Source organism: Baudoinia panamericana, assembly GCF_000338955.1.
Source record: "Baudoinia panamericana UAMH 10762 unplaced genomic scaffold BAUCOscaffold_13, whole genome shotgun sequence".
In the NCBI taxonomy this organism is placed as follows: Eukaryota; Fungi; Ascomycota; class Dothideomycetes; order Mycosphaerellales; family Teratosphaeriaceae; genus Baudoinia; species Baudoinia panamericana.
In genome coordinates, this window is record NW_006911269.1 from 27,767 (window position 1) to 47,692 (window position 19,926).

The 19,926-nt window shown below is 53.9% G+C and overlaps 12 protein-coding genes across 12 annotated transcripts; 7 read left to right on the top strand and 5 right to left on the bottom strand.

The window, feature by feature from the left end:
* Nucleotides 1–1,623: 1,623 nt before the first annotated feature.
* Nucleotides 1,624–3,097, bottom strand: BAUCODRAFT_38047 (uncharacterized protein). The gene is made up of 3 exons (XM_007682136.1): nucleotides 2,717–3,097; nucleotides 1,955–2,666; nucleotides 1,624–1,907 (listed from the first exon to the last, which is right to left on the bottom strand). Exons 1-3 carry the CDS (start codon nucleotides 2,779–2,781, stop codon nucleotides 1,764–1,766), a joined length of 921 nt encoding a protein of 306 aa, XP_007680326.1. The 5' UTR covers nucleotides 2,782–3,097; the 3' UTR covers nucleotides 1,624–1,763.
* Nucleotides 3,098–3,252: 155 nt separating this feature from the next.
* Nucleotides 3,253–4,995, top strand: BAUCODRAFT_159807 (uncharacterized protein). Its single transcript, XM_007682364.1, has 7 exons — nucleotides 3,253–3,524; nucleotides 3,592–3,885; nucleotides 3,932–4,232; nucleotides 4,298–4,337; nucleotides 4,375–4,521; nucleotides 4,572–4,650; nucleotides 4,706–4,995. Exons 1-7 carry the CDS (start codon nucleotides 3,400–3,402, stop codon nucleotides 4,788–4,790), a joined length of 1,071 nt encoding a protein of 356 aa, XP_007680554.1. The 5' UTR covers nucleotides 3,253–3,399; the 3' UTR covers nucleotides 4,791–4,995.
* A 215-nt stretch (nucleotides 4,996–5,210) lies between these two features.
* Nucleotides 5,211–7,097, top strand: BAUCODRAFT_78629 (uncharacterized protein; the record flags this gene model as incomplete). The annotated part of the gene is made up of 2 exons (XM_007682346.1): nucleotides 5,211–6,617; nucleotides 6,720–7,097. The coding sequence occupies 2 exons, from the start codon at nucleotides 5,211–5,213 to the stop codon at nucleotides 7,095–7,097; spliced, it is 1,785 nt and encodes a 594-aa protein (XP_007680536.1).
* A 1,041-nt stretch (nucleotides 7,098–8,138) lies between these two features.
* Nucleotides 8,139–8,619, top strand: BAUCODRAFT_78587 (uncharacterized protein; the record flags this gene model as incomplete). The annotated part of the gene is made up of 2 exons (XM_007682340.1): nucleotides 8,139–8,204; nucleotides 8,260–8,619. The coding sequence occupies 2 exons, from the start codon at nucleotides 8,139–8,141 to the stop codon at nucleotides 8,617–8,619; spliced, it is 426 nt and encodes a 141-aa protein (XP_007680530.1).
* A 276-nt stretch (nucleotides 8,620–8,895) lies between these two features.
* BAUCODRAFT_78082 (uncharacterized protein) lies at nucleotides 8,896–9,156 on the bottom strand (the record flags this gene model as incomplete). The annotated part of the gene is made up of 2 exons (XM_007682300.1): nucleotides 8,896–8,949; nucleotides 9,004–9,156. Coding segments are annotated over 2 exons (207 nt in total), but the record flags the coding sequence as incomplete, so codon positions are not given.
* Nucleotides 9,157–9,558: 402 nt separating this feature from the next.
* Nucleotides 9,559–10,512, top strand: BAUCODRAFT_27402 (uncharacterized protein; the record flags this gene model as incomplete). Its single annotated transcript, XM_007682103.1, has 3 exons — nucleotides 9,559–9,637; nucleotides 9,688–10,036; nucleotides 10,095–10,512. The coding sequence occupies 3 exons, from the start codon at nucleotides 9,559–9,561 to the stop codon at nucleotides 10,510–10,512; spliced, it is 846 nt and encodes a 281-aa protein (XP_007680293.1).
* A 109-nt stretch (nucleotides 10,513–10,621) lies between these two features.
* On the bottom strand, nucleotides 10,622–12,309 carry BAUCODRAFT_115307 (uncharacterized protein; the record flags this gene model as incomplete). Its single annotated transcript, XM_007682365.1, has 2 exons — nucleotides 11,572–12,309; nucleotides 10,622–11,516 (listed from the first exon to the last, which is right to left on the bottom strand). The coding sequence occupies exons 1-2, from the start codon at nucleotides 12,234–12,236 to the stop codon at nucleotides 10,622–10,624; spliced, it is 1,560 nt and encodes a 519-aa protein (XP_007680555.1). The 5' UTR covers nucleotides 12,237–12,309.
* Nucleotides 12,310–12,883: 574 nt separating this feature from the next.
* BAUCODRAFT_78464 (uncharacterized protein) lies at nucleotides 12,884–13,474 on the top strand (the record flags this gene model as incomplete). The annotated part of the gene is made up of 1 exon (XM_007682328.1): nucleotides 12,884–13,474. The coding sequence occupies one exon, from the start codon at nucleotides 12,884–12,886 to the stop codon at nucleotides 13,472–13,474; it is 591 nt and encodes a 196-aa protein (XP_007680518.1).
* A 746-nt stretch (nucleotides 13,475–14,220) lies between these two features.
* On the top strand, nucleotides 14,221–17,491 carry BAUCODRAFT_274505 (glycoside hydrolase family 2 protein). The gene is made up of 3 exons (XM_007682366.1): nucleotides 14,221–14,254; nucleotides 14,337–14,612; nucleotides 14,660–17,491. Exons 2-3 carry the CDS (start codon nucleotides 14,485–14,487, stop codon nucleotides 17,040–17,042), a joined length of 2,511 nt encoding a protein of 836 aa, XP_007680556.1. The 5' UTR covers nucleotides 14,221–14,254; nucleotides 14,337–14,484; the 3' UTR covers nucleotides 17,043–17,491.
* A 1-nt stretch (nucleotide 17,492) lies between these two features.
* BAUCODRAFT_274506 (uncharacterized protein) lies at nucleotides 17,493–18,118 on the top strand. The gene has a single exon (XM_007682367.1). The coding sequence runs from the start codon at nucleotides 17,637–17,639 to the stop codon at nucleotides 18,072–18,074; it is 438 nt and encodes a 145-aa protein (XP_007680557.1). The 5' UTR covers nucleotides 17,493–17,636; the 3' UTR covers nucleotides 18,075–18,118.
* BAUCODRAFT_274500 (uncharacterized protein) lies at nucleotides 18,118–18,792 on the bottom strand. Its single transcript, XM_007682368.1, has 2 exons — nucleotides 18,537–18,792; nucleotides 18,118–18,484 (listed from the first exon to the last, which is right to left on the bottom strand). The coding sequence occupies exon 2, from the start codon at nucleotides 18,471–18,473 to the stop codon at nucleotides 18,162–18,164; it is 312 nt and encodes a 103-aa protein (XP_007680558.1). The 5' UTR covers nucleotides 18,474–18,484; nucleotides 18,537–18,792; the 3' UTR covers nucleotides 18,118–18,161.
* BAUCODRAFT_274508 (uncharacterized protein) lies at nucleotides 18,768–19,819 on the bottom strand. Its single transcript, XM_007682369.1, has one exon. The coding sequence runs from the start codon at nucleotides 19,718–19,720 to the stop codon at nucleotides 19,061–19,063; it is 660 nt and encodes a 219-aa protein (XP_007680559.1). The 5' UTR covers nucleotides 19,721–19,819; the 3' UTR covers nucleotides 18,768–19,060.
* Nucleotides 19,820–19,926: the final 107 nt, after the last annotated feature.

Sequence of the window (19,926 nt, forward strand, 5' to 3'; positions counted from 1 at the left end):
ACACTCGCGTGACTCGCCTCACCCCCGTCGAGGCTCCGCAGACTGATAGCAACAACAGCTCCTCTTCATCCAATTGTTATCACCGCTAGCAGCGCCTCACGTCACTGGATACAAAGCGTAAGTACATGTGTGGCTTGTGGCGGCTTCGATCATTCCGGTAGCTATTGCTACTCAACGTAGCGTATGATTGTCCTTCCCTGGCCCTTCATGTTGATCGAAAAAGACGTTACGAATAATGGCGTTACAGCCATGTAATGCCCGCACTTGAAGAGAGTGGTTGGAAAGCCTTTAAGCGCAGACACCGCCTGCAGAAACAGCGCGAGCACGAAGGGGCCGTTGAACGCTTTCATCGTGTTATAGACACTTACCAAACACCCAAGACGACGCCAGACTTCTCGAGTGCGTTCACACACTTGCCGCTACACCATTACATCGGCCGCTAGCTGTCGAACACCTTCTCCGCGCGATGGAGTGCTTCACCACTTTCATGATCACGAATCGTGTAGAGTCTGTCTTGTTACTGACTTCTCCTGGGACTATTGAAGGTGAGTTTGATGCGTTTGATCATGTTCTCCAGAACGATATCCTTGCGTCGAAGTGGAATCATATTGCGTACGGGGGGCAGAATGGGGCAAGGGCATTGAGGGACTTGTGGCAGACGCTCGCGATGAATGCAAGGGATGTTGAAGAAATGCTTGGTTGATCTTGCACCCTCTTATCACGCAGCTTCAAGCTTTTGATGGGTAGATCAAGCAGACGAACGGCGTTGATGCTTGCGCTGAAGGTGGCTGGACATTTGCCCACGGAGTTGATGGAGGTGGTGGCGGATGCGTTGTATCGTGAAGATGGTATCACCGAGATGCTGTTCCCTCGGAGGGCCATCACTGGGGTCGGCGCTTTCCGCGTGGTCACATGACTGGAGGAAATCTGGCTTCAATCATGTATGGCCGGTCGTTTACGCTGGCGGGTAAGCATGTCAGTCATCAGTGGCGTTCGGTTTAGCGAACTGCAACCACAGTTGAGGTCTCTCGATCTTGGGGTCGTAGCAAGGGTGAAGACTCTGCTTGAATCTCTGAGTACGTTCTTCGCCAAACAGTGGTACGCTGGCAAGTGGCTCAGCCCTACCTTGTCGGTCTGTGACGGCGAAGTCGGCTCTACCATTGTGGCTCGGCTTGTACAGCTTGAACAGCGCCTACCGACTGAAACCCTCAGAGCGCGAGCCAGGTCGACGAGGGTCGCAGTTGAGCAAGGCGTTCTCGACGTCTTACCCGTGACCCTAACCCATGGTGACCTCATTCCGTCGAACATTATGGCCGATCCCAAAAATTGGCAAGCCAATGGCTACGTTGACTGGGCCGAAGCTGAGTGGCTACCTTACGGCCTTTGTCAATATGGTATCGAACTGCTCCTGGGTTACTTGCAACATGATCTGGTAACAGGGCGGCCTCGTTTCCTTTGCTACGTTCAGGCGGAGGAGCTGCGAGCAATTTTCTGGAAGACACTGTATGAACAAGTACCGGAGATACAGATTTCCAAAGTCCGCGAAGCTATTCGGGTGTCGCGAGATGTAAGCATCCTACTCTGGAAAGGAATTGCTTGGGACGACGGTGCCATTGATAGGGTGGTGAATCTGCGTGATCACGCAGACGAGCTTGCATACTTGGAAGCGTTTCTTGGGTGTGGAACTGAAATGTATGTATATCTATTAGTCGGTGAGCGTACGACCACTGACCTACCGAAGCGCCTCATAGGACCGATGAAATTCATTGACCATCAGCTTTCGGCTTCGCAAGGCCTGCGGGTTCTGCCTCCTTCCTAAGCTCGTCCCATTCTGGACGTGGTAGTTCGACTCCTTCGAGCACCCGACCGTACGTGATACCGCCGAGTCTGGACACTGGGCGGAGGACCTGCGCCAGTCAGCATGTAAACGTAGACAATATATTTCGGCACTTACAGCAGGGTCAAGGATATTGCGGTCTTCATTGATGGCGTCTTCGCGTGCCCAAAAGCGAACACCTTCTACGATTGCGAGCACGCCGGTCTTCTTGCCTGGCGTTGCTCGACTCTCAAACTCTTTCGTCTCCATGAGCTTGCATTCAACACTAAAGACGGATTCCTTCACTCTGCTTGCTTTGACATCCTTACAAGGCGCTGGCGTGAGACCGGTCAATGCCCATTCGGAGACGCCGTATGGAGCGTTGACGGATGTCGCGTTGGCCGCTTCAAGAAAGTGCTCGGAGATGATGTTGATCACGCATTCGCCGCTATCAACCAGGTTCTTGAGGCTGTCCTTTGCGTGGTCAAAGCCTCCCGCGTAGCCGATAACAAAAATCGGCGGATCATGGTTGATGAGTTGTGTGTAGGAGAAAGGTGCCAAGTTGGTGCTGCTGCCGTCTTTTGATCGTGTGCTCACGAAGCCAATGGGTCGCGGGATGATAGCGGAGATGAGTAGCTTGTAGTTGAATGTTGCTGGCCGGCCGTCCTGGTACGGATCGATGTCTACATGGTTGTGCTTGAGACATTCGCCGCCATCATTCGCGCCTTGCCCAGGTTTCCAGTTCGGATCTCTCGTCTTGGTGAAAGTCCAGCCTTCTTGCTCCCGCCATCCTGGTCGGGAACCCTCAACGCTTTTGAAGTCAGGATGCGGATTACGCTTGACATGCGCCCTGGTTTCTGTGAGTCTCGAACAACGCGCGTTGGGAGTATATGATCATACTCGCTGTCCATCATCTGCTCGTGGGCAGCTGGGTCCTGCTCACGCTGTTCATGATCGGTCGACATCGCCGGAACGCTTGTTCGATTCTTGACTACGTGAAACGACTGTTTATCGAGAAGAACTTTGAGGTGGGTTTGTCAGCCAATGAAAGGCAGGATGAGTTGTCCCTATTAAGGTGTTCAACTACGGAATAAGTGTGATGCTCATTATACATCGACGTCATCGGCCATTGGGCATACAGGCTCAAGGTACTACTGATGTCTATCTACGCGACTTCATCAATTCATTCCGAGTATTTGTACGAAAGCTGGGCTCTGTGAACAGTGCAAGATGCTTTCCAATAGATATCACGGTTTGCACTCAGAGCCATCCGGTAACGTTAGCCACCAAGAATCGACATTTAGGCAATACTTGACATGCAACCCTCGGCGAATGTTGTCCGAACATGACAAACATGACCATTAGTAAGTCGCGTGCGGATCCACGAATTTGGACATGTGTCTTGAGACCAGTATGGATTGTGCGTTCTATCTTACAAGCGAAGGTCAAGGCGGGGCATTGTGTTGGGTCTCTGACCTGATAACTGTTACTCTTTCCGTCCATCAACCGGATATCAAGCAAAAAGTTCTGTGAGACCGACTTCTGCTCCAAATTCACATAGTTCAGTCCAAGGAGTCGTCGTGATGCCAGCCGATTACGAAACATATTCGCTTGGCGACTTCAAGCTCAAGAGTGGAGGCACGATCCCAGACGCCCACATCGCTTACAAGACCTTTGGTGAATCCAGCAAGCCGGCTATCGTCTATCCGTGAGTAGCTGTGACGGGGGACTAGACAACCACAGAGGGTGTCCTCTGAAACTTACCTACTCCCTAGATCCTGGTATTCCGGTGCAATTGGTGACAACGAATGGCTCATTGGCACCGATAAGTGCTTGAACCCGGACAAGTATTTCATCATCATCACCGCGCTATTCGGCAATGGTCAATCCTCATCGCCGAGCAACAAGCCAGAGCTGAGACCGTTTCCGAATGTGCTGTTTTACGACAATGTCCGCGCTCAACATGAGCTTGTAACAAAGAAACTTGGCGTCCAGCATGCGCGAGCTGTCCTTGGCTGGAGCATGGGAGCTGGTCAAACGTATCAATGGGCGACGCAGTTCCCGGATTTGTGCGTAGATTCCTACCGTTGACCGAGCCCTGCTGACCGGTGACAGCATGGATCTTGTCGTCCCATTCTGTGGGTCCGCAAAGACTTCGCTGCACAACCAGGTCTTCCTGGAGTCAGTGAAGAGCGCAATACTGGCCGCGAAAGGCGCATCGTCTGCCGGAGTCTGCAAAGGCGAAGCAATCCAGGGAGGATACCGCGGTTGGTCCGACGAAGAGCGTACTGTGGGGTTGAAGGCCCTTGGTCGTGTTTACGCAGGCTGGGGTTTCAGCCAAGCCTTTTATAGAGAGAAGCTGTACGAGTCAGTGCTCGGCTTCAAGGATTTGGAAGACTTTATGGTGAATTTCTGGGTTAGTCAACATAAGCGGTTTTTGTCAGTGAAGCCGTCGCTGACACGTGAGGGCGCTGTCTGTAGGAGGCGTGGGCCCTCTCAAAAAGCAAGACACCGTATCGCCGTTGGTGTTAGCCACTACAGTCTGCTGACAAGCACAGATCCGGAGAACATGCTCGTTATGCTGCACACTTGGCAGGCCGGAGATTGCTCGGCGCAGGAACCCTACAATGGCGACTTCGAGGCTGCTATGAAGGGCATCAAAGCCAAAGCGTTTGTGCTACCGAGCAAGACAGACTTGTACTTCCGTAAGTCCAGCAAGAATCGGAGACCCGAACTTGGATTGACGCAGTCGCAGCTCCTGAAGACTCGGAAAATGAAGTGGCACATATGAGCTCAGGCATTGGCCTTTGCATGGCTTTCCCGTCGATCTGGGGGTTGGTAGTTTCGTACGCAAGCGCATTCAGTAATGAAGCTAACGTGTTGTTGCAGACACTGGGCCGGTGGTCCTGGTCAAAGCACGGAGGACGTTAAGTGGCTGGACAGTAAGCTTCGTTGGTTCATCGACCGCCAATGAGTTGGTAGCACGCGCTTGAGGGACGTTGGCAGGCGACATGTACGGAGTGGTAGGGGCAGATGAGGTACGAAACGGTGAGAGTACAACGGGACAAAATCGCGCCAAGCTTGCATTGAACGCGTATGCCATGTTCGGGCTAGCTTAACGTCCATGCTTACCTAAATCGTGCCTCTTCACGTGCTCTCTTCCGCAAAGCAGAAATCCCCATCTTCACTTCCTTCCCGTCGCAGCTTGTCATCGCAAGACTCTACCAGCGGAGTCTTGTGATCGCACTCTCATGCGGAAATGAACCCTTCTTCCACGGTGTGGCGGCGTTCATTACCCGGGTCTGGCCGTCACCGCAGCTGCCGTCGCTGCGTGCACCATCTGCGCCGCAACCACAGCTTGAGCTAAGAGGGTGGGAAGCCTCATATCCTCACTATGGCGACGGAGAAGCAGTGGGGAGTGACGCAGCCCTTCTCAAACGATGCGCCGACTCCGGCCGACCTGAAGCTCAACGACTCCCTCATTGCGGAGCTGAAAGCGCAGGACAACTTCCCGCCGTCAAGCGACACGGAAAGGCGAGATGCGGTCATCGCGAAGCTGAAGGGACTGCTGAGGCAGATGGTGCAGATCGTGGGCAAGAAGAAGGGGCTACCAGCGGGCATTCTGGAGACGGCAGGCGGCGAGGTGTACACTTATGGCAGCTTTCGGCTTGGCGTCTACGGTCCCAACTCCGATGTGGACACGCTCATGGTTGCGCCGAAGCACGTTACTCGGGAGGAGTTCTTTGAGTACATGCCGGACCTGCTGAGGAAGTCTGCCGCACCAGGCGAGATCACGGAACTGGTCCCAGTGCCGGGTATTGGTACACCCATCATTAAGCTCAAGATACAAGGCGTCGACATCGATCTCATCTTCTGCAGTTTGCAGGTCCAGTCTGTACCGGACAAGATGGATTTGGCAGACGACAATCTGCTGCGCGGTCTGGATGACACGGATGTGCGATGCGTGAACGGTACGCGAGTGACGAACCGTATCCTGCAGCTGGTGCCGCAGACCAAGACTTTCCGGTACGCACTCCGCGCGATCAAGCTTTGGGCGCAGCGGCGAGCTATCTATGGCAACATCGTTGGTTATCCGGGCGGCGTGGCTTGGGCGATTCTGGTGGCCAGAGTCTGCCAGTTGTATCCGAAAGCCGTGGCGCCGCTTATTGTGCAGAGGTTCTTCTTCATTGTCAAACGATGGAATTGGCCGAAGCCGGTCTTCTTGCAGCATAAGGTGGAGTCCTCATTGGTGATACGCGAGTGGGATCCGAACACTTCACGGCACGATGCAGGGCACTTGATGCCCATTCTCACACCAGCCGTACCGTCCACCAATACCGCACACACGGTCGGGCCGTCAACGAAAATGGTCATGATGCGCGAGCTCGAACGAGGCGAGCAGATCATAGCAGACATCTACAGCAAAAGCAAGCCATGGAAGGCTCTCTTCGAGAGACACAACTTCTTCACCACAGCGTACAAGCATTACATATGCGTGGTCACGGCGTCAAAGTCGAAAGACGCTCAAGATGCTTGGGCAGGGCTAGTGCAGTCTAAGATTAAGTGGTTAGTTCAAGGTATCGAGAGCTCGGACGCTAACAGCATTGAGCTTGTGCAGCCCTTCAACAAGGGTTTCGAACGGGTGCATGACTGCCAAGGCGAGGAAGAACTGCAAAAGACGCTAGAGGGCAGTCTTGAGTTCCAGGTCAAGGGCGTTAAGACCGAGACCACGGATCAACTCACGGGTATCAAGACGCAGCTGGTGGCCCAGAGTGACACGGATGGAGTCGAGCCACATGCAGTAAACGGCACTAGCGTTCTCAAGGCGGAAGAAGCCCAACCCAACGGTGTCAACGGTGCATTCCAACACGAAGGAGCAGCAGCGGACATCACTGGGCAGCAGCCCAATGGAGATGCTTCAAAACAAGAAGGCACACCAGGACAATCCCAGAAGGTTTACACCACAACCTACTACCTCGGCATTGGCCTCGTGAAGGGCGCGACCAATCTTGATATCTCCGCGCCCGTCAAGAACTTCACCGCTACGTGTACGAGCTGGGACAACTTCGACGAGGCTATAAACTCCATCCGCATCAAGCATATGCGGAACTACGACTTACCCGCAGATGTCTTTGTGGAGGGGGAGACGAGGCCGAGTCGGCCGGCCAGTAAGAGGGCGCCTAAGCGGAAGCTCGAAGAGGCCGGCTCGGGAGTTGCGCAGCAGGAGCAAGGAAAAAAGCTGAGGAAGGACGGCAAGATGCCGAACGGGGATGCTGGATGAAGTGAATCATACAGGATCTGCGTGCAAGCACCTGTCATGCGATCGTACAGATGTACGGCGGAGCCCTGCGTAGGGCTAAAGTACACATGTCGACAGCTACCAGTCATGGCATGGAGCACTACTGGCTCGAGTGTCGCCGGAGTGGGCAGACGATACGATGCCTGCGTTCGAGGTTACGTAGGAATGATTATTGGCCAGCCAGCCTCGTTTCCGATACTGATGTCCGTCATGTCATATGCTACCGCACGTTAACAAGATCGCACCACTTCTTACAAATGGTCAAGGGAGCCCATGCCGTGGCGGCTTCAGCCACAGCGAATTCAGATAATAGCGGGCAATGCACTTCAGGTAGAAGCTGACGTCTTGAGTCCTCGCTTCTTTGTGTGAGCTCTACTTTCGTAAGTCCGGACATCCAACCGGCCCTCCTGGTGTGCACCGTCTGAAACAGCGCTGACAGCTACCAATGAGCATCTTGTGGACGCTCGCTCAGGCACTCAATAACAAGCGCTTGCCAGAACCTCTCGAACACATCGGCATCGTTTGCACGCGTGGAGCATTCGCCTTTCCATGGCCTGACACAAACTGCCGTCGCGAATGCTTTCACTTCCGCGCCCGAATCTCGTCGAATGTCAGGCCGCCCATACATAAGACAGGCCGCCAGGAAGTCCACAGGAGGGGTCCGCTCGGAAGGAGGGTCGCTAGGTAGCTTTGACGGAGGGTAACCTAGGTCCTCAAGTTCCCAAAGCCTATTCGTAGTGGTTGCGGCGATTTGGCATCCATAAGGGTTGCGCTAACCGTCATCTTGCCTTTTTCGACCCCGCTTCCTGGCTCACGCTCCGCCATTCGTGCGGAAATAGTGAGACGCTGAGCGACAGTTGTGATCCAAGAGATGTGTCTCTATCATATATATACCATCCCAGTCCCAGACGCACACGACTCAGTTCGGACCATCAAGGTGATTCGCGATAGCCTAGCAAGCCCGAGCTTTTCCCGACGAACAGCCAATCAGCACACGTATCGACTCCATTCCAGAAACTCATAATGCCTGAGGGAGGATGCTTCTGCGGCAAGACCCGCTACAAGTACACTGGTGATGTACAGGCAGCTGTAAGTCTTCCGTGAACAGTTCGCAATAGGCGGGATAGACTGACCGTTGGCAAAGGCGACGTGTCATTGCCGGGACTGCCAAAAGATCACCGGCAGTGCCTTCTCCACCAACATCATTGTCCCCGGCGACGGATTCGAAGTACTGGGTGGTAATCCCAAGAAGCACACCGTGAAGGCCGACAGTGGTAACCAGATCACCTCCAACTTCTGCCCTGAATGCGGCTCCACGATGTGGCGTGAAGGAGACACATTCGGGACAGCCAAGGTCATCAAAGTCGGCACGCTGGACGATCCGAAGGCTTTGAACGACGCGAAGCCCGGGGTTGAGCTGTATGCGCCAGAGCGTGTGAACTGGGTGAAGCCGGTTGATGGTGCGGGTCAGAAGCAAGGGATGCCGGATAGCCAGGCTGTGTAGGTGTAGATAAGTGTAGCGCCCTGACGCTGCTCTTTTTCCATCTTTCATGGAGTGAAGAGGTTGCAGAGACGGGGCGTCAGATCACGCCACCGTTGCGTCCAGCTAGTTCCTAAGGATGAGTAATCAGACAACATGCAGCACTCCGCAAGTTAGTGGTTTCCAGCAGCCCATGCAGATGCCCTAACGCAGACCGTACAGAGTCCGTCGTTGTGGTGCCGAACGTGCATGTAGGGGTGAATGGTAGATCACGAGCAGGTCCCAACAGCAGAGAAATCATCACTCTGAGCCGGTCGAACTGTCTTCGGCCTCACGAACGGTGTCCTTGAGTTCCTATAGAAGTCAGTGAGTACGTTGCTTGAAGAAGAAACATAATATTATACGGACTTCTTTGAGCAGGATCTTGAGCTCTTCATGCTTCTTTTGGTTGATCAAGACATGACGATCGTCAATATTCTCGATAATGAATTCATGACTATGCTCAGCGTCGATCTTAACAATCGTAGCCTTGATGGACTCATCGCACTCAACGAGCACGCCTTTACATGAATCAGCTCATGTCCGCTCTACTTCTCTCATAGCGGCCTTGAGCTTACCCGCCATCGCTCGCGGAGGCATCTTGGTCAGTAGCTCACCGCGCCGTGATGGTTGCAAGCCTCCCAGTGGTGCTGCTGTGCTGCCGAGACAATAAGCATGCTGCTCGATGCAGCCCTATATGAAAGCGTTGTGCATGTGTACACTCGCTACACTGTAAGCTTTACTAGTGAGACTCCTGCAGTACGTGAGACTGGCCCGTGCACACTGAAGCACCTCGGCTCGCTTCAGCACTGTCTCTGCAACTGATGTGCGTGCCGAGCATGTAGCGACGTAGGTTTTGAAGGGTAGTGGTAAGTACTGCTCTTCTTTGTCCCTCCTCACCTCTTCTTATTATTGTCTCCCATCATGTCAGCAAAAGCGGATGTTCAATTGAAGGATTTCGGAAGCATCTTCCGGCTCGATGGCAAGGTCGCAGTGGTAACTGGTGGGTCACGAGGCCTTGGGCTACATGCTGCATCTGGGTACAATACCTAGGGTCTACTTCGTTCCGAACATTGGACCTGACCGTTGATTGCAGTCTCCTCCAAGCCGGCTGCTCGAAAGTCTTCATCACCTCCCGCAAGGCGAAAGCTTGTGAGGAAGCATGCGAAGCCCTCAATGCCCTTGGCTGCAAAGGCACCGCCGTCTCCGTTCCTGCCGACCTCGCTAGGACGTCCGAGATCGAACGATTGGTGAAGGAAGTCGAGAAGCATACAGACCGTGTCGATATCCTGCTGGCCAATGCGGGTGCGACATGGGGTGCAGGTTTCGACGAACACCCGGAGAGTGCGTTTGCTAAGGTGATGGACTTGAACGTGAAAAGCGTGTTCGTGTGCTGTCAGAGGTGTGTATAGCAACGGCATTCGTCCCATGCGACTGGTCATGGTACTAACGATCTTCAGATTCGCTCCTCTGCTTCGCAAAGCAGGTACACATGAAGACCCATCACGTATCGTCATAACCGCCTCGATCGCAGGTATCGGCATCGGCACCCTAGGCGCGAACGCAACGTTCGGCTATTCTGCTTCGAAGGCCGCAGCACTACATCTCGCACGAAACCTCGCAGTTGAGCTCGGGCCCCAGAACATTCTCACGACAGCAATTGCGCCTGGTTTCTTCCCAACGAAGATGGCGAGCGGGTTAATGGAGCTCAGTGGCGGCGTGCAGCAACTGGCCGATGCTAACCCGAATAAGCGCTTAGGTATGCCAGAGGATATTGCTGGAACAATCGTCTATTTGTGTAGCCGAGCAGGCAGTCACGTCAATGGCGGTCACATTGTGCTCGACGGAGGAGCTGTAGTTAAGAGCTCAAAGTTGTAGACCGTCATGTTGACATCTGTCTGTAATTCATCGATCATGAAACTTCATCAATCATATACAACGCTTTTCGCCGTCCCGTTTCCCCGGCACATTTCCAGGTGATTGCGCACTATGAGCCCGTAGCCTTCAGTTGCTGGCCAGCCCGCATGAAAGGACTTTTCTCCCTAAACCATCTACCCTTCCATATAAAGACCACTGGCGCGAGACTCAGCAGCAGCGCCAAGCATGCCAACAGTGTGCTCGCCCACTGGAAGCCCAGTTCTGTGTACATGCTCTGCGCAGCCAAGGGTAGAATGCCGGCAACAACGTTCTCACCTGCCGCAACTGCACTGACCGCCGAGCCCGCATAGTTCGACGCAGCGTATGCGTCGAGTATGTAGTCGGCAACGGCGGAGACGACAAGTTGGATGCCGAAGCCCACCATAGCCAGACCAATTGCGGGTGCGATCCATGGTATAGATGGGTATGCTGTCCATGCATAGACGAACATTCCGCCTACAATACCGCCGAACGAGGCGAACGCACTGACGTAGAGCCTCGCTTCGGGAATGGGTGTGCCAGGCGCCTCTGTATTGCGCTTCGCTGATGCGGTGTATAGGTAGATGGAGTATCGCTGAGCGACCCAACCGAGTAGTTCTCCTATGACAACGGCAGTCTGTACGTAGCCAATGCTGTACTCCTCCCAGCCGTACAGACCTGTGAAGACTTGTCCGACGGACTGCGTGAAGAGGAACACGGTACCGAAGCTGAAGGCTGACCACAGCGTGCTGGCGAGCAGAACAGGCTCAGTCACCAGCAGGTAGATTGGTCGCGTGCTGGACTTGTAGAGGCGGTAGTAGAGTGGAGGCTGGTCAAGCTGCTCGGCGGTATATACGAGTCTGCCAGTAGTCTTTCGGATTTGGTTGGCACGGCGGCGCAATATCACGGACCCTCGTGTCTCGCGGATGAAGAGAAAGAAGAATGGGAGGAGAGCTCCATAGACGATGAGCTGGATGTAGAAGATCCTGAATTGGTGTTAGTGGGTACCATATCAAACCGTACACATCTACGATTACTTACCACCTCCAGTTACCGATATACTGCATTACCCCAGCAAAAATGGGCGGCGCAAGTGTAGACCCCATCAAGTACGTGATGATGTACAGACTCACGGGGAAGCTTCTCGCCCAGTCCTCTGCCCATAAGTCGGGGATAGCAGATCCGAGTGTGTTCGCCAGCAAAGCCACGCATCCACCGCTGAAGAACCGCGTGACTATTAAGGTAGCGAAGTTGCGAGCAAGCGCTTGCGGTATGATCATAAGCAGAAAGAAGACGTAAGACACAAGAAATCCGATGCGAATGCCGACATCCTCCATGAGCGGGAGAAAGATGATAATGAACACTGCGCCTCCCAGACTCCATGAAGTGACAGGCCAGTAACTATTTGGGAAATTGGCGTCGCTAATGCCGAACTGCTGGTTGATCTCCTGCGCGGCCACGGTGATGGAAGTACCATTCCACGGCACTGTGAGTGTGCATAGCAGAGCTGCGCCTATGACCATCCATTTGCGAGACTCGGGCCAGTTGAACGGATTGGCGGAATCGTTCGGTCCGTCCCAGTCAAGTATCGTAGCAGACTTTTCGGTTGATGCGGCCTGGCTCTCGAAGTCATGATGGTCGGGATGAGACCGCGCCTCGACATCATGGCGCGGCTCTATCCTAGCATCTGCGTCATGTGCGGTCATTGTGACTTTTTATTTAGCAGAAAGACGAGCAGCAGCGAAAGGCAGAGAAAAGAGCACAGGAAGCCTCCAGCGCCATACAAATGAAGGAAACAGAATACTCTGCTGAAGGACAGGGCAGGCAGAAGGACGTGCAGTGGAAAAGAGAGGCAAAGCTGTTATAAGACTTTGAAGGTTTGCCTTCGCTGAGCCTGGGTATTACCTAACGGTAAGTGGCCGGATGGAGACGTCTCGGGGTGCAGGCTTGGTCTTTCAACTTCAAGGAGACGGCCAATAGAGAAGCGCTATGTGCCATAGTTGCAGTCACGGGACGGTTGACTGCTGCGGGCGGTGGTGTGATGAGCACAGTGAGTTCGCAGAATGTTATACCGCGCAGCCGCGACATGCGCGAGGTCGTTTTCCCAGATCTGACATCCGATCGACGTAAGGCTGACCCTTGCAGTGAGCCGGAGAGGCACCGGTGAACCAATGGGAGCTGGTTGCGGTCTGCAACGATGACATCCCTGCTCGTTATTTCGGCGCGATAGGCGAACGTTCAATTTGGGTGGGGCGGAATCAGTGTGAGCGGGACGAAGCGATTCTGAGGTGTCCAAGTACCAGTGCTGAATAGGCATTGGCGTGTGTTGCGTACATATCAGCTGTTGTAAATGATGTCGCCCGATTACGAGAAAGCACGCTTAAAGATCTATAAGGCGCACGATGAAGACCCGAACAAGCACACAACCAGCGACGGGAAAGAGGTACCTTATGAGACGCATTATGCAGAGCAAATGGAGTCCTACCTAGCGAAACGAGCGCCAGATGCCTCGGACGTCCTCAAGCTCGCAGTTTGTGGGCAGCATTTCCGCCGATGGGAGGTGCCTCGCGACAAATACCCCATGACGCGAATTGGCTACCATACCTGGCGAACTCACCTCAAAAAGCGACAGGCACAGCTGGTGGGGCAGATACTTGACGAGTGTGGTTACCCTCTGACTGACACGAAGAGGTGCATGGCTCTGATCGAGAAAGAAGGACTAAAGCAAGGCGAGGAGGAAGTGCAGGTGCTGGAGGATGTCGCTTGCCTTGTCTTTCTGGATGATCAGTTCGATGAGTTCAAGGAAAAGCATGATGAGGAAAAGATTGTCAACATCTTGAAGAAGACATGGGTGAAGATGTCAAAGGAAGGGCAAGATTTGGCGTTGCAGATTCCCATGACGGACGAATGCAAGGCACTTGTGCAGAAGGCCTTGAGCGGCTGATCGGATCGATCGCATGCTGGGAGTGTCCCGCCTCTGCGACTTTTAGAGCTGAATGGGTTTGCAAATCGACAACCAGCCAGTCTCCAACCAGGACACGGTATCTGCTTTCCTCGTGGACTATGTGAGTGGTCACGAGGCTCTTAACGCCAGCATACCTTTTGCGGCACATCACAACTTTGTCAGTCTCTCGAGACACCGCAGGTTGTGGTTTCTATGACATGCGCCCGCAGCGCCAGCACCAGCAGCCCTGTGCGCAATGTTTTCAATGTGTCTCTCGGTGCGAGTCTGCCGCACCCGGAGTTCTGCCAAAGGAGGAGCATTGAGCTGACGGATGCGTGAGCACCGCTCGCTTCGCTACCGCTCCACATTACACTGGATTGACTGTGCCATGGACGGGAATAGTGTTCGAACCACTGCTCGACGCAGATCAAAGAGACGGAGGGAGGCAGTCGGAGGCCCTGAGAGGGCGAGGCAGGGTATCACGCTGCTTGGTCTGACACACTTGCACATGTACTCGGCAGACTATGCCGGGCTGGTGGTCATATTGGCGTAGTTAAAGGCTGAGAACAGCCTTGACAATCCAAACAACATTACACCGGGGTATGTAATTTGCAACTGTAGATTGTGTCCTTTCCACTGTCGATCACGTGTTGATGCCCGAAAAGGCACTCCGCGGATTTGCATTACTCTTTGAAGTTAGTGCGCTATTCCAACGTGCCCCTCCGATCTGTAACCGTCTTCGTAACCCACAAGCTGTGAGGCCGCGGTTGCAACCAGAATGTGAGTTCATTTTGTGTGAAGAATGCAGCGTGCCTTTACCTAGGCGCATCGTGTTGGCAGGTCACCGGCTAATCTGTGTCAGGAAGGGCTAACATCACCTGCTGTACTTGAGCTCCATGCAGGCTAAGTCACTTCTGTCCCTTCCTTCTTCTCCTACTCCGTCGTCACGGGCCTCTCCCGACTTGCATCCTCCCTCCATTCTTCTTATCTGTGACTGAAGACAGACCAGCATGGCAGTGCCTCTGACCGTTCGTGAGCTTGGCCAAGGCTGGCAATTCAAGCAGACCGATGTGGAAGAGTGGTTACCGGTGGCACGAGTGCCTACTAATGTCCATCTCGATTTGATGGACAACAAAATGTGAGTCTACACGAGCGTTAGGATACCGCTGGCTAACACTGCCTAAGCATAGAGGATCCTTTCCTCGGCTTTAACGAGCTCAAGTGTGAGTGGGTGGGAGAGAAGTCATGGAGCTATAGGGTCCAGCTGCCGGACATCCCCAAGGCAGATGAGGGCACGAAGCATGTTCTGGCCTTTGACGGCCTCGACACATTCGCGACTGTGATGCTCAACGGCAAGGTGATTCTAGAGAGCGACAACATGTGGCTTATGCATAGGCTAGACGTGACGAGCGAGCTGAAACACGGGAACCTCAACATGCTGGAGATTGAGTTCAAGCCGGCGCTGCTCGAAGCACGCAAGATCAAAGACGCACATCCAGAGCACAAGTGGGTTGGCTTCAACGGCGACATGGCGCGTTTGGCGGTACGGAAGGCACAATACCATTGGGGTTGGGACTGGGGCCCGGTGCTGATGACTTGCGGTCCCTGGCGTGCTGTAAGAGTGGAAACCTACCAGGCACGTGTGGAAGATCTTCGGGTCGACTACACCGTGCATGACACGCTCGACAAGGTTAGCGGCACGATCACAGCTATTGTGGAAGGCAGCTCGGCGAAGGCAGTCGACTTTTCGGCGTCATTCCAGGGCAAGGAGGTGTTCAAGGGCTCCGCCGACGTCGATAGCGATGGACAGGCCAAAGTAGAGTTCCATGTCAACGAGCCAAGGCTATGGTACCCGCATGGCTATGGTGAGCAGCCATTGTACACCGTGACTGCCACCGCTTCCACTGGACAGCATGACCTTCACTCCCTATCGAGACGCACTGGATTTCGGAAAGGTGAACTTGTGCAACAGCCAGACGAGACCGGCAAGACCTTCTACTTCCGCGTCAATGGCATCGATGTCTTCTGTGGTGGCTCTGATTGGATCCCGGCGGACAGCTTCACGCCTCGCATTACAGAAGCCAAGTACCGTAAATGGCTGGAAATGATGGTGGATGGTTATCAGGTTATGATCCGCATATGGGGTGGCGGTATCTGGGAGGAGGACGTCTTCTACGACATCTGCGACGAGCTTGGGATCCTTGTGTGGCAAGACTTCATGTTTGGCTGTGGCAACTATCCTGCGTTTCCAGAAATGTTGAAGTCGATAGAAGCCGAATGTGTCTGCCAGACGAAGCGGTTACGGCACCATCCTTCCCTAATCATTTATGCTGGCAACAACGAGGACTATCAGGTGCAGGAAGCATGCGGGCTGACGTACAAGTATGAAGACAAAGACCCTCAAAGCTGGCTCAAGACAGACTTCCCTGCGCGGTACATCTACGAAAAGCTTCTGCCTGAAGTTGTGGCTGCACACTCGCCGCATGTACCGTATCATCCAGGCTCGCCGTGGGGAGACGGCAAGATCTCTTCTGACCCCACAGTTGGCGATATGCACCAGTGGAACGTCTGGCATGGTACACAGGAGAAGTACCAGATCTTTGATAAGCTAGGAGGCAGGTTCAACTCAGAGTTCGGCATGGAGGCATTTCCGCATATTGACACGATCAAGTACTTCGTCACTGACCCTTCACAACTATACCCGCAAAGCCATATGATCGATTTCCACAACAAGGCGGACGGCCACGAGCGACGGATCGCCACGTACTTGGTTGAGAACTTCAGGACACATACGGACCTCGAGAAGTTCATCCATCTTACCCAGTTGAGCCAGGCAGAAGCGCTCATGTTTGGATACAGGGGCTGGAGGCAGCAGTGGGGTCAAAAGCGTCACTGTGGTGGAGCATTGGTGTGGCAGCTCAATGACTGCTGGCCGGTAACTTCGTGGGCAATAGTCGACTACTTCCTGCGAAAGAAGCCGGCCTACTATGCGATGCGGAGAGTGCTGGCACCTGTTGCCGTTGCGGTGAAAAGAGCGCATCATGACTGGAGCGTTGTTCATGCGCGTCCGGCGAAGACCAGCGATTGGGAATGTTGGGTGGCAAGCAGCAAGGCCACCGACGTGACAGCAACCGTCGAACTGCGCTTCATCAGCATCGCGAGTGGAAAGGAGATAAAGGAGAAATTTGTGAAGCAGGACATTAAAGTTGTGCCTAATGGTACCACAGAAGTCCTGACAGGCACGATCGACCATGCGAAGGAGGAGCCGCATGTGCTCGCCGCACGTGTATGGGTGGGTGGTGAGATCGTCTCGAGAGACGTTGACTGGCCGCAACCGCTTAAATACCTTGACTTCAGCGATCGAGGGGTTGAGGTGGCGCCGAGCGGTGATAAGATCCTGGTGAAAGCCGCGAAGCCAACTAAGGGACTTGTCTTCGAAGAGCGGGAAGGTGTGCTTGTGCACGACAGCGCTCTTGACATTGTGCCTGGCGATGAGCAGACCATCAGAGTCCGGGGACTTGCTCGGAACGCCCAGGCTCTAAAGTGGACGTACCTCGGAGAGCCATGATGATTAGGATGCCATTAGCAGTGGACTCACGAGCGTTGTTCTCGACTGCGACCCGCCATGCTCAACCACTAGTCTGTAGGCTGTACGGAGACAGCCGAGCCAGGCAATCTGCGCTGGCAGCGTGAGTGGTGTTCCCTGCCACCTCGAACTTTGCTTGCTTAGCAGTAGAAGGTCAATTCAATGATTACGGGCTATGCATATGATTGGCCCGGCACCGCAACATGGACGGGCTCTACGTTATCGACCACGATTTTCTGAATGACAAGGGCTAGCTCCCCTGCCCTTTTGACGCGAATGGCACAACTCCTGATCGGTAGCAGAATTCGTGGCGACAGAGAAGGGTGAATGACGGAGTATCAAAAGCTGATGGAACTTACCGTAGAATCCACATATCGCCTCTTTACCTCGTCAGCGGCATGACCACTGATCTGCTTGACCCGAAACTTTCAGATACACTCGTTACGGTAGTAGGCGTGCAGGCCTGTTTGTTAAAGTGACGACGCTAAGAGTAAAGCGCATCGGACGTCAATACAAGGTAAGGCGCTCCGAGACAAGTATTTCTAAGGGAAAGTTTTGGCCATCCCGTTACTTGGTATGGACTGCAAGCTTGTGATCTTCAGACACTGCTTCCCTTTGCCCTCCTTCGCCCTTGCTTGTCGAGTTCTGGCAGCGAAGCATAGCCCATCCGCAGGAGACACTTGCTTCTGTCTGTCTCATCCTCCCCCCGTCATCACATGGTTGGAAGCGCTGTTGTCGCATGCACATCTTTCATTAATAACCGACATACGCCGCCCAGTCGCCTTCCTTGCGATCCCGCTGAAGACGGACATTCGACATTCCCGCTCACGTAGTGAATCACGCACATCTGAGAATGCGAAAGAACGTGTGAGCAAGCAGATCTATACTGGCAGAGTAAGCTCTTCGAGGTCCGCAAGCCGGTTTTCGAGCAGGTCCGCGGTGGCAAGGTTGGTGTCTGAGTGTTCCCAACATGAACAGGAATTGAGCGGACGGCCTGAGCTTGCGACGACATGAGATACTTGGCAAGGACGCCCAGCGCACCAGTTGACTGAAGGACGAAGATGCTGTTGTGAAATGGCAGGAGGGTAGCCTATTGCTGAGTTAAGCAACACGATTGCAGCACTCTCGCCCAGCGCTTCTCAGTATGCAGACAGTCATGCGACAGTACTGGTGAGGACGGCAAGCAAGGCCTTGACGATCATCGCTCGGTCGCTGGGCCGAGGGCTGTTGAGAAGCGATCTTGGTGCGTTTGGCGAACGCCATGTCGTCCTTCTCCGACACGCAAACGAAAGGGCGCCATATAACGGCGCCATTCTTATGACTGAAGCTAGTCTTGACGTGTCTGATCTTCTTGGCGCGAATGTACGTCCACAGATGCTGTTGCGAAGCTCGGGAGGAAGGATTGTGATGCATTGCTTTTGTATCTGTGGTGGAGATCAGCGCAGAACACCTAGCGGGACAGTCCAGTTTGCTTACCTATACATAAGGACGTTTGGGAGCACCACCGCAGAGAGCAGCTTCCTTGTGCGACGCTTCGATCGATGAGAAACTCCCAACCTGATGCATGGTCTGGCACGCGGCCGCTCTGCTTAAGCGGGGTCCGGTCACAATGCCCTCGACCTGTCGCCAAAGCGCCCACAGGAAGTGTCGATGGTGCGCCGTCTCCAACGACTCGATAGTCATCGTGTGAAGGTGCATCCCTTCCAGTTCAGGACTTTACTGCGCGGTTGCTCGGCGAGAATTTTGCGCGCAACAAAAAGTATATCATCTTGCAGGTGACTGCCGCAAAGTCTTCGTGATTGGCGGCCTGACAGGTTGTTTGCTCGCCCTTTGTGGTCGTGCAAAAGGGTATGGAAGCCTTCTCCAAAAGCAATCCTGAAGGTCTTCAGTGGTCCAGGGGAAACACCTGCACAATATGCCAAGTTGAGAGGCGCTCTGAGGGATGATCCACCCGACGATCGTTGCTGGCTGTCTCCAGCGTGCAAAAGACCTCACGTACCTCACCTCATGACTGGCGGTCTAGCCTCCTTGTTCCACTTGACACGACTACACAACCACTCCACCGCCTCCTTCACTCCTGTTCCCGTCAATGCACTGAGCGGGAGCACTCTGCTATCTCTGACATTCGTGCCCTTCTCGCCCTCAAACACCTTCCTCACTAAACCTTCCTTGATCCGCACCACCTCCACACAGTCCTCTCTGTCCTGCTTGTTCGCCAGCACAAGCACGGGCACACCCTCCGTCTCCTCATTCTGCAACACATCTTCAAGCACAAGCTTGCACTCTCCCAAGCGCCCTTCGTGCTCTAAGCTGCCACCGTCCTTACCAAGCCGCTCAATATCAGCATCGCCAACATCACTACTGTCAACGACAAAGACTATGGCGTGCGCACTGCCGTAGTAGCTTTGCCACAGTCCCCTCAAACTGTGCTGCCCGCCAACGTCCCAGATACGGAGGTAGCAGTCCGGTAAATCTATCAAGCTGACATTTTGACCCACAGTCGGTACCGTGTTGAGGTTTGGGTGATGATCTGGGCTGTATATTGCTTTAATCTGTTCTAGTAAGGTGGTCTTCCCGGCGTTGTCCAGGCCAAGCAGGAGGACCGAATACTCTTCCTTGCTGGTAGCATGGAGGTAGATGGACTTGAACAGATGATACATTGTCCACTATCAGCTATGCTTCGCGCCCGAAAGCATCGTGTGAGATCACCCTCATACAGCCTTCGACCCTACCGCGATCGTTCCGCAGAAAATGGCCCCCTTGGTACAAGGTTACCATAGCTGCGTTGTCCGTACTTGATGTGCCTTAGGCGACAACCTCCACGTGAGTCTCCCCGCGCCAAGGCCGCACTTTGATTCGAACTCGC

Coding starts and splice junctions, on each gene's coding strand:
- BAUCODRAFT_38047 (XM_007682136.1), bottom strand. CDS start 2,781: ATGTCGACCGATCATGAACAGCGTGAGCAGGACCCAGCTGCCCACGAG. Junction 2,667..2,716: donor GAGCAGATGATGGACAGCGA/GTATGATCATAT, acceptor CACAGAAACCAG/GGCGCATGTCAAGCGTAATC. Junction 1,908..1,954: donor GCAATATCCTTGACCCTGCT/GTAAGTGCCGAA, acceptor TGACTGGCGCAG/GTCCTCCGCCCAGTGTCCAG.
- BAUCODRAFT_159807 (XM_007682364.1), top strand. CDS start 3,400: ATGCCAGCCGATTACGAAACATATTCGCTTGGCGACTTCAAGCTCAAG. Junction 4,338..4,374: donor AAGCAAGACACCGTATCGCC/GTTGGTGTTAGC, acceptor TGACAAGCACAG/ATCCGGAGAACATGCTCGTT. Junction 4,651..4,705: donor GCTTTCCCGTCGATCTGGGG/GTTGGTAGTTTC, acceptor GTGTTGTTGCAG/ACACTGGGCCGGTGGTCCTG.
- BAUCODRAFT_274505 (XM_007682366.1), top strand. CDS start 14,485: ATGGCAGTGCCTCTGACCGTTCGTGAGCTTGGCCAAGGCTGGCAATTC. Junction 14,613..14,659: donor GATTTGATGGACAACAAAAT/GTGAGTCTACAC, acceptor ACACTGCCTAAG/CATAGAGGATCCTTTCCTCG.
- BAUCODRAFT_274506 (XM_007682367.1), top strand. CDS start 17,637: ATGGACTGCAAGCTTGTGATCTTCAGACACTGCTTCCCTTTGCCCTCC.
- BAUCODRAFT_274500 (XM_007682368.1), bottom strand. CDS start 18,473: ATGCATCACAATCCTTCCTCCCGAGCTTCGCAACAGCATCTGTGGACG.
- BAUCODRAFT_274508 (XM_007682369.1), bottom strand. CDS start 19,720: ATGTATCATCTGTTCAAGTCCATCTACCTCCATGCTACCAGCAAGGAA.